Source organism: Monodon monoceros, unplaced genomic scaffold (genome assembly GCF_005190385.1).
Source record: "Monodon monoceros isolate NGI ecotype Baffin Bay Population unplaced genomic scaffold, NGI_Narwhal_1 Super_Scaffold_14, whole genome shotgun sequence".
Classification (NCBI taxonomy): Eukaryota; Metazoa; Chordata; class Mammalia; order Artiodactyla; family Monodontidae; genus Monodon; species Monodon monoceros.
In genome coordinates, this window is record NW_021703770.1 from 12,785,610 (window position 1) to 12,794,643 (window position 9,034).

Consider the following 9,034-nt stretch of genomic DNA (forward strand, 5'->3'; position numbering starts at 1 on the left):
GGGTCCCTGAACTAAAAAGGACCATAAGTCAGAGGGACTCTTACAACTCAAGACTTTTTTATGTATGCTCCTCTTGAAATGTTTCCCGACTCTAAATTCAACCCATAGCCCTCACCAACCTGATTCACCAAATTGGTTTCACCCATCAAAATGAATTTGCTCACTTCAATGGAAAAAGTGAATGGGCTCAGCTGTCAAAGGTCATACATAATAATCATCACCTGTTTACTTCTCCGTCTCCTCCTCGAGATCCCAGGCCCTGATGCCAGAGACCTTTGCAGCCTCAGTGTGAAAGTGCACCAGGCAGTGGCAGATTGGACTCCAAAGAAAGTCACTGCACCCATTTACGAAACCAGATTTATTAAAATTTCTCTACAAGTCAGAAACAGCCGTCTCACATATATACACATGTACAGGAAGGATCTAGTGTTTCGAAGCCCCAGCCAGCCCAGAGTCCTCAGCCGGGTCATGTATCACAGATACAACATTCAAGCAACCACAAGAACGTTAGTGGGACAGAGGCTTCTGTCCTCCCTCTTCTCCAAGTCCCATGATTCTGTCAAGGTAATATTGCCAATGATCATTCACATTTCACGTGGCCTTAGACACGCAGGTTATTCAGACAGACACAGACAACAGAACAAGCGTCAGAGCCAAAACAACAACAAAAAAATCGGACATATGTATAAAAGGTACACTATATGTACAAAGTACACAGTACGTGAGGTATACACGGTATTCTCACAATGCATGTTAGTAGTTTGCCTAGGCGTAGCCCTTAAAAGTGACTGCCTGTTTTTGTGCCATTTCTCAAAATACAGTATGTTTGGTTTACCCGTTTAATCACCTGACTTCAGTACTGTCTATTTACTGATATTTCATCTGTACTTGTTTTTTTAATGCAAGTTGCAGTTTCTTTGTTAAGCTCTATCTTTTGTAGGTAGTGAGTTCCCATCTCTGGAAACATTCAAAAAGAGGTTGCAGACCCAACCTGTGAAAGAAGCTGTGTGTCGGGGGGCGGATTTCTGCATTGGGAGGTGGCAGAGAAACGAAAGAAGTTGGACCAGATGACTTTTAACGTCCCTTTCAAGTTTAAAGATTTGGGGCTTGCTATTTCATCCCAGATACTGATGATACAGATGTATTCATAAACCACACCACATCTGAAATATTCACAACCTGTCATGCAAAACTGCAGACCATACCCATGGGGGTGGTTAAAGTATAATTCTGGAAGTTAGTCCGAGAACTGTCTAAGACTAACCAAAATTCACTTTCTCTGAAGCACAAAGATGTTTAACATTTGCTCTTGGGAGAGGGAGTGGAGAGCCTTCTTATCTTTCTCCTCCTAGACAAAATGCTCCACCCTGAGATGGTCTTGGGGAAAAAAGTAAAGGATAAATGCTAACATATTTGAGGGGAACCAAGAAAGCTAATGGTTTCCAAGTGCTCAAATTCTTGTTAAAAGTCTCCAGTCTCTCTGTCTGAGCTCAGAGTTCTAAAATAGCCAGGAGTTTGAATCTTTTATGATACTTTTCCACAGCTAGCTGGTAAGTGCTTTTATAGTGAAGGGATGGGAGGGCGCATTTCAAGGTCAGAAAAAAGGCATTAGTGCAAATGAGGTCTTGGCAGGAAATGGAGGAGAAATTCTGGGTTCGTGGTTCAGGCAGGCTCCTATGCCCCTGAAACAGTCTGCTCCGAAAAGTTGAAGAAAGGGTGAGTGTTAAACCAAACCAGAAAAAACAACTTTCCGATCAGAGAAGCTAGGGTAGCAAAAGTCTGGCTACCAAAGACAAGTTCGAAGATGGCAGGTTTATTGGCCCAAATTATTTGTCACCCTGTTAAAAATATGGTTATTGCCCAAAATGCCATTGTGCGATTCATTTCCTCTCCCTTTAGAATGTTCATTTCACTTGATCACATGCTGTAGGATATCCATACTCCTTGCCACCTGTAAAAGATCTGGAACCCCCAAATCTGACACAGGGACAGCTGGCGAAGGTTCACTAAGGGAAACAGCTCTGCAGGAAAGGCCTGTCCATCTTTAGAAATGGAAATGCCATGTGTGAGAATTATGAGGTTTCTGAGGTTTGGGGATTAGCAGAAGAAGGAACTGATGTCACTGTCCTCCTGGTACTCTGGAACAATCTGGTCGGAAGTTCCCATTTCTGAGTCGACGTACCCAGGCTCCAAGACAGACTCGAACCAGGGATGGAGTAAGATCTCTGGAGCAGTGAGTCTTTCTGAAGGCTCCCGTCTCAGGAGGCTGCGAATGAGGCACCTGGCTTTGGGGGAAATGTGGTCAGGAATGCAGAACTGTCCACGTCGGATTTTGGAGAAAAGGGCACTGGGGTCTGAGTCATGGAAGGGGTAGCGTCCCACCAAAAGGGTGTAGAGCATCACCCCGAGGCTCCAAACGTCCGCCGCCTTTCCGGAGTAGGTCCCTGTGGTGTTGAGAATCTCGGGGCTCACGTAGGCTGGGCAGCCGTGTTTGTCTGACAAAGCATCATCTTCTCCCTTAATTATGTGTGTATCTTCTAGACTTTCCAGTCTGAGCTGGGTTCTGTAGGAGAGAGGAAACAAGCCATTACTTCCAGCTACTATGAAAACCAAGGCCTTCCCAATAATAGCGCCCACAAGTACTCATCGCAAAGGCCCAAGGAATGCCAGTTACCCCTTCATCCAGTTAGCAGTGCCTTGCATCACCCTGGAGGACTCAGGATTTCACAAACCAATACAAACTGCAATAAACATTAGCAAAGTATTGAGAGAGAGCCTGGGGTGGAGGGTATGATGCAAAGCCCCAAATACTATTCATTACGCTACAGCTTATAAGACATATCCTAATAGGGGTTACACAATTTACAAAGTTCACATTGCAGCAGTGGGAGCCTGTCTCAGGGGAATGCTGACATTTCTCCAAAAGCTATCAGGGAAGAGCAGTTTCTCCTACTGCTTCAGGGAGAGCCTGGGCATCCTACAAGCCGATCTTATCTCTTATCATGCCACTGACTGCCAGGGCTACTTGGACCCGTTGCTTGGCATTACAGAACGTTACAGAACACGGAGCCCAAGGTCACCGTTACTGCACACAGGTTGCTAGCACTCCTGTTCACATCGATATATACACACAGAGGGGATTCTGTCCACCAGAGCCCAAGCCATGACGGCCATGACGGGAAATGTACATGGAATGTTAATTACATTTATTGGGATGTTTAATTGCAAAGAATGCTTAGCCTGGACAGAAAGGACAAAGAAAAGCAGCTGGTGGATTTGAAAGATGCAGGAGCCCTAAAACGCCCTCGTATGTGTGCACACGCACACGCACGCACACACACACACGCACGCACACCCTAGGATGGCACATCAACACCTGAGCTCATTTACTCAGGTAAGGGTTTATCTCTTCAGGTTAACAACTAAGGTTTGAAACATCTTTAGTTAAGGCTCTCTGATGAAGCTGCAGGTGCCTCCTTGTTCAGATCCAGCCACTCAAGCCTCTTGGCTCCCCCAAAGCCCAGAGACATGTGGGGAGTCTCCAATACATGGTGGTCACTTATGCTCCCCCCAGCTTCTCTGAAACAGCCCTGTGTCAGTAAGTCACTCGTTGCGAAGTTAGACGCAAACATTTGGTACGGGCTACTGGGTCAATTCCTTTTCCTCTCAAAGGTCTAGTTCTTTTTTGTCTTTTTTTTCTTCTTCTTCCTGCCTTCCTGTTCCCTGGAGTGTAGTATACATGTGCTAACTTCAGTATGTCCTCAGCCTGACCTCCCCCCCCCCCCGTCCCCCCCTCCCGTCGTTATGTAAAATACCCATTGGTTCTGTAAACGGAAAATATGACTCAACCCACACTGTCTGCCACTGATTGGCTGCTGTAGTACTAAAACCCTGCACCTGTGCTGGTTACACGAATAGCGTCAGCCTGTCATTGCTTAACCCTCGGGTTGCCAAACTCCATGCACATGACATTCGCCTGTGCGATAGCAGATTTCCACAGTAAGCAAGGAGGTGTGTAAGGTGTGTTTCAGAAGATACATCACCATATCAAAGGAGAGTGTTCCAGGAACTGGAAACTTCTTCATTACCAACACTTTGCTTTTCTTTGCTAATCAGTATGATCCAATGACTCTTGCAAGGTCAGACACAAAGCCATGCTTTCTGGCAACTCAACCCTATACTTTTTCATAGGACCTGAAGTCAAGGGTAAAAAAAACACAGGTGGGGTGAGCCCTGCATGGAATACCTACAACGAAGTAACACACACCCACCTGTGCAATTCTACAATGGTATTGCTTTTAATCTTTCCACAGGGATGTGGCCCACCTCTTAAAATCAGGTAAGGTTTATCTCCTGTGGCTTCCTGAATTCTCAACTGAAACCTCAACTCTGAATCTTAATGTCACATTATTGTCTTATCGAGCTCATCTTGTTCTTTATGAGGTAAGCCATGATCTATATTTAGCAACCAATTCTAGCCAGCTTCCATTTCTCATTCAACTGTGGCTATCTTCTGAAGATGCATCCAAACAAGACGTCTAAAAAGTCACGGGAGAATGGGGAGAAAATATTGGGGGCCAAGCCTGACTCATAATAGGAGTGTGGTGTGAAGGAAAGGGATAGGCTTCTGCAACTACAACAGTCTGACCAGCTCTGTGATACTTACTAGGTACAATAAATAAATAAATAAACAGGGGGGAAAAAAACAAGAAAAAAAACCCCACTCGGTATAAACAAGGATTTGAAGACATCCTCTAGGAATGGATGTTGTGAAGGGCAGACTGACATTTGTACCGCAGGAGAACTGACCTTTCTGACAACGATGGGGAATAAACCTGATCCTGGGGTGGAAGCGGGGAGGGCATCCTGTCCTCACGTGACATCCCACAGATGCACCAAGGTGTCCCCAGGCCACGTCCACAAGGGTGCAGAATAACCAACTTTGGCTTTGGCCCCTCTGGAGAGAGGATTTCTAAAGACTAACTCTGGGACAACTGAGCCCTTGGTGTTGTTTTGAACCAACACCCTGCACCTAACTGCTCGACCTGCACCCTTGTTTTGGAGTCAAAAGGCACAGGAGAGGCTGTGGAGGCCGCTCACCTCTCCTCCGTGGAGAAGACAAACTTCCTAAGCTTTAGGTCCCCCAGCACGATGGCTGACTGGTGGCAGTGGGCTACGGCAGAGACGATCTGCTTGAAGAGCCGGGCAGCCTCCTCTTCCCGCAGCCTCTTCCGGCTGCGCACGTAGGAGTGCATGTCCCCAAAGTCCCTCTCAAAGAAGACATAGGCTTTGGTTTCCCCAAGGATCACTTCCACAATGCCAGTGATGTTCCTGTGTGAGGGCAGCTGGATGTAAGGCCGGATTCTGTCCTGGTAGTGTTTAATGGGAAACACCTGCAGAGAGAAGGGGACTCACTTAGGAGGCTAGAAAAGCAGAGGCTGCCTCCCAGATCCTGGGCTGGGCTGCAGTTCTCAATCTCTGGGCTTTGGTTGAAAGTGAGGCTCCATTCATTTACCCCAACCTCCTGCAACCCCCGTTAGCTCTGCAACCCCACCTGATGCAGCCTGGGCTACTCCTAACACCCAAAAGCAGTAGCATCTAGGGCTGGCAAATCTCCAAAGAGCTACCATATGGATGGTTTAAAAGAAGTCTTCTAGGTATGGCCTTCCGGCTCCAGAGAGCTAAGCTCCTAAGTCCCCACCCTCTGTGGCCCTTTCTCGTTGGCAGGTAATGCTGTGCAAAGTGGCTGATAGAGGTCCCCCTGGGATCTCCAGGAGCAGCCTCTGGAAATGCATGACCTCCTGCAGACCAAAGAGAGCACAGGACATGGTGACTCTGCAGCCTCCAAGTGGAAGAACATACAGCTGGAGAACGTACAGCTCTGTCATTACTCAGAAGGAACAGATGACTCCAAGCACAAGACTGTCAACACAGCCCTAAGGAACCTGCCGAGGCTGTGACTCAGGTATAAGCAGTCTTGAGTTAAAATTCCCACAGGAGGGATACGGGATCCTCTCGGGGGGGGGGGGTTCATTTGTTTACTTATCTCCCCCCCCCCACCAACTCCCATCCCCACTTTCACTCGGGACATGGGTAGCATCTTCTCTAAGAAGCTGGCTGGTCTCTTTAAGGGCCTTTTGTTTAGTCCGGTTACTCATATCCTAGACTCAACTGGAAACGGTGACACACGGGTTGTCACCATCTGGATTCAGCTATTATCTGCTCGGAGGAACTGGAAGGGGTTGCACAATGACCAGACCCACCCCACCTCTGACGCTCGGTTGCTCCGGCACCAGCTCGAAAAACCTTTCCGCTGCCCCCCTCCTCCCACCCCAGCCCACACTCATACCCTCTGAGCTCTGCTCCCCAGCCACCACGAAGAAAAGATTTTGCCCCCCTTTAAACTGGGCTTGATCACACACGTGAAGTTTCGTTCGGGTCGGACAGTAGGTGGCAGCAGCGAGGCCAGGGAAGGGGAGCTCGGGGGGTCAGGTGAGTTGCGGAAAACCAAAGAGCGACTTAAACTGAGGGGTGACCCTATGTTTCCGGTGAAAACGAGCAGCCCGGAGGCTTCTCAGGGATGTCTGAGGCCCGGGTGTCCAGCTCGCAAAGGGTGCATGGCCTGTGGGAATGTTCTGCGTCTATGGGCGCTGGAGGAGAGTGCGGAGGATCCTGTTTGCAAGAGTTGTATCCCCTCCAGGATGGAGCCCCTTATGTTCAAAGGAAAATCGCGGGCCGGAAAAGCAAGAAATGAATGGAAGCGAGGGTTCCTAGTCGGTGTGGGCTTTCCAACATTTCTATTCCGGCCAAATACCCCCCGCCCTCGCTGGAAGACCCTCTCAGACTACTCTCTGGGGAGGACAGGGTTCCGGTTCCAGCGCGGGTTTCAGCCGGAATCCCCAAGACCGGAGCCCAACACGGACTTCCCGCCCCCTTACCACCCACGGCTGAGCCCGGGTGCCCCGCAGCCCCAGCAAGAGAGTTGCCAGCTGCTCCAAGCTCCAAGGAGGCACCCACAGCAGGGCGTCCTTCCAGAACGAGGGGCGGGGGAAGCGAGGAGAATGGGAAAGGGGGAATGGCATGGCCCTGGAATCCATATCAATTCCACAACTTATGTGGAACGCCACGCACTAAACTCGGCGCTAAGCAAATAACATAGATGTTGTAAAGCAACTGAGCACCGCACTTCCTCTCGACCGCCAAGCCCCCACTATACCACTCCATCCGAACCCCTCAATCCCCAATAGGGTGACCCTGGTCAAATGCTGCCTTAACGGGCTCAAACCCCCTTATCCGCCTTGCCCCAAGCCCAAGCCCTGATGGCACCTTCGGCCCCCGGGCGACGGTGGGCGAGACCCCAAACACCTTTGCCTGCCACCGGGTCCCCTCACCCCGCGACCCCCCGCCGGGTCCCGGGTCCCAGCCCCTGAGTGCCTACCTTGCAGCGCAGCTCGCGGCCGGTGTGGAGGCACAGCGCCCGGGACACATGCTCGCGCTCGGCCAGGGGCAGCAGCAGGTAGTCGGCGATGCGGCTGGGCCCCGGCGCGCTCCCGGAGCCGCCGCCAGCCCCCGGAGCGGCGGGCGGAGGCTGCGGGCTGCAGGGAGAGCCAGGGGGGCTGAGGTAGTCCGGGGGGCTAGAGCACTCGGAGAGACGTGGGCACTTGGCCGCCACGGCCGCCGCGTCGTCCGCGTCCAGCAGGCGTTTGGCCGGGGCGCCCCGGCCGACCGGGAGCAGCAAGACCGGAGCGCGGGGCTGCGAGACGCCGCTCATAGCTGAGCGCACGGGACCGACCCGCATCCCGTCCCCGGCCGGGGCGGCCCCGGCTTTGTACGTCCTCGGATCGGCGCGGGAAGGTGCAACTGGGTCGGCGCCGGCGCCGCGACTTACTCCAGCCCGCGGGATGGAGGTTGCAGACGGAGCTTGGTTCTGCCCCCACGGGGGGCAAAGCCGGAGCCGCTCCCGGGCGCTCGCGGTACACGCGAGGACCACGGTGGCCGCGCGTCCGGGGAAAGGAGGCCGGTTCGGGCCCCCGGATCCCCGTGGGTACCGGCTCGGGGAGCCTCGCTATTGTTGTAGAGGCTGCCGACAGTCGGGGAAGCAGAGGCGGCGGCGGCCTCCGAGGTCCGGAGCAGCGAGAACAGGATTCCGCAGGCTCGGCGGAGCCACGGAGATAATGCACTTCCCAAAGCAAGAAGTGCCGGAGCGAAAGCTGGACCAACTTTTCCGCGGCGCCCGGGATCCTACGCGCTCCGGGCTCCCGGCGTGAGTGTGCGCGAGACAGACGCGCTCGGAGAGGGTAACTGAGTGTGAGTGAGTGTGTGAGCCGCACCGATCCCGGCTAGTGCACTCCTCCTTCTCCTTTTCCTCCACCTCCTCCGCCTCCCGGTGACTCACGCTGTATACACATACACTCACAGGCCGGGCTGTGTAAACAGTTGGGAAGCCGGGTTGTGCAATGAGGTGGCTGCGACGACTCGGGCCCTGCCGCCGGGCGAGCAGTCACCGGAGCGGAGGGGAGGTGCAGCTGGGCCGGCGGGGGCGACGGGGGTGGCCCGACGGCTGGGGATGCTTCGGGCAGAGCGCGCTCCGGCGCAGGTGGCGTGTCCTGCGCGCGCACACGCCCCCCGAGCCGGTCTAGGCGGGAGGAGGCGCGCGCCCTCCCGCAGGCCGCGGGCTCAGCGCGAGAAGCCGGAGGAGGGGGCGGAGGAAAAGTTCCCGTGACGTCAGGGTCCTGGGGAAGTGGGCGGGAGGGGAGGGGCCGTGGGGGTCGAAGCAACCGTTGATTGGTGCGCGCTCCCCATTCACTCCGAGCACAATGGACTGCGGGCGCGCGCACCAGGGCTCTCAGCGCCCGCCGCTCGCTGCAGCCGCGGGGTGACACCTCTTGCCCCGGGGATCCCCCCAGTGCCCCAAGCCTTGGGACCTCCGGTTGGAGCCGTGGGCGTCGCCGAGGCCCGGCGGTAGCCGGAGGAAGGGAGGAGAGAGAAGGTGATGAATTCCAGAATCACTCATTCACCCCCACGCGGTGGTTCC

General features: G+C 53.2%; 1 protein-coding gene across 1 annotated transcript; it reads right to left on the reverse strand.

The window, feature by feature from the left end:
* Positions 1-345: 345 nt before the first annotated feature.
* TRIB1 (tribbles pseudokinase 1) lies at positions 346-8,601 on the reverse strand. The gene is made up of 3 exons (XM_029223211.1): positions 7,439-8,601; positions 5,101-5,393; positions 346-2,563 (listed from the first exon to the last, which is right to left on the reverse strand). The coding sequence occupies exons 1-3, from the start codon at positions 7,796-7,798 to the stop codon at positions 2,098-2,100; spliced, it is 1,119 nt and encodes a 372-aa protein (XP_029079044.1). The 5' UTR covers positions 7,799-8,601; the 3' UTR covers positions 346-2,097.
* Between the last annotated feature and the right edge of the window lie 433 nt (positions 8,602-9,034).

Excerpts from the sequence above, each read along its gene's own strand:
- TRIB1 (XM_029223211.1), bottom strand. The coding sequence starts at position 7,798 with ATGCGGGTCGGTCCCGTGCGCTCAGCTATGAGCGGCGTCTCGCAGCCC. Across the intron at positions 5,394-7,438 it reads GCCGCGAGCTGCGCTGCAAG|GTGTTTCCCATTAAACACTA; the intron begins GTAGGCACTCAG and ends TTCTCTCTGCAG. Across the intron at positions 2,564-5,100 it reads GTCTTCTCCACGGAGGAGAG|AACCCAGCTCAGACTGGAAA; the intron begins GTGAGCGGCCTC and ends TCTCTCCTACAG.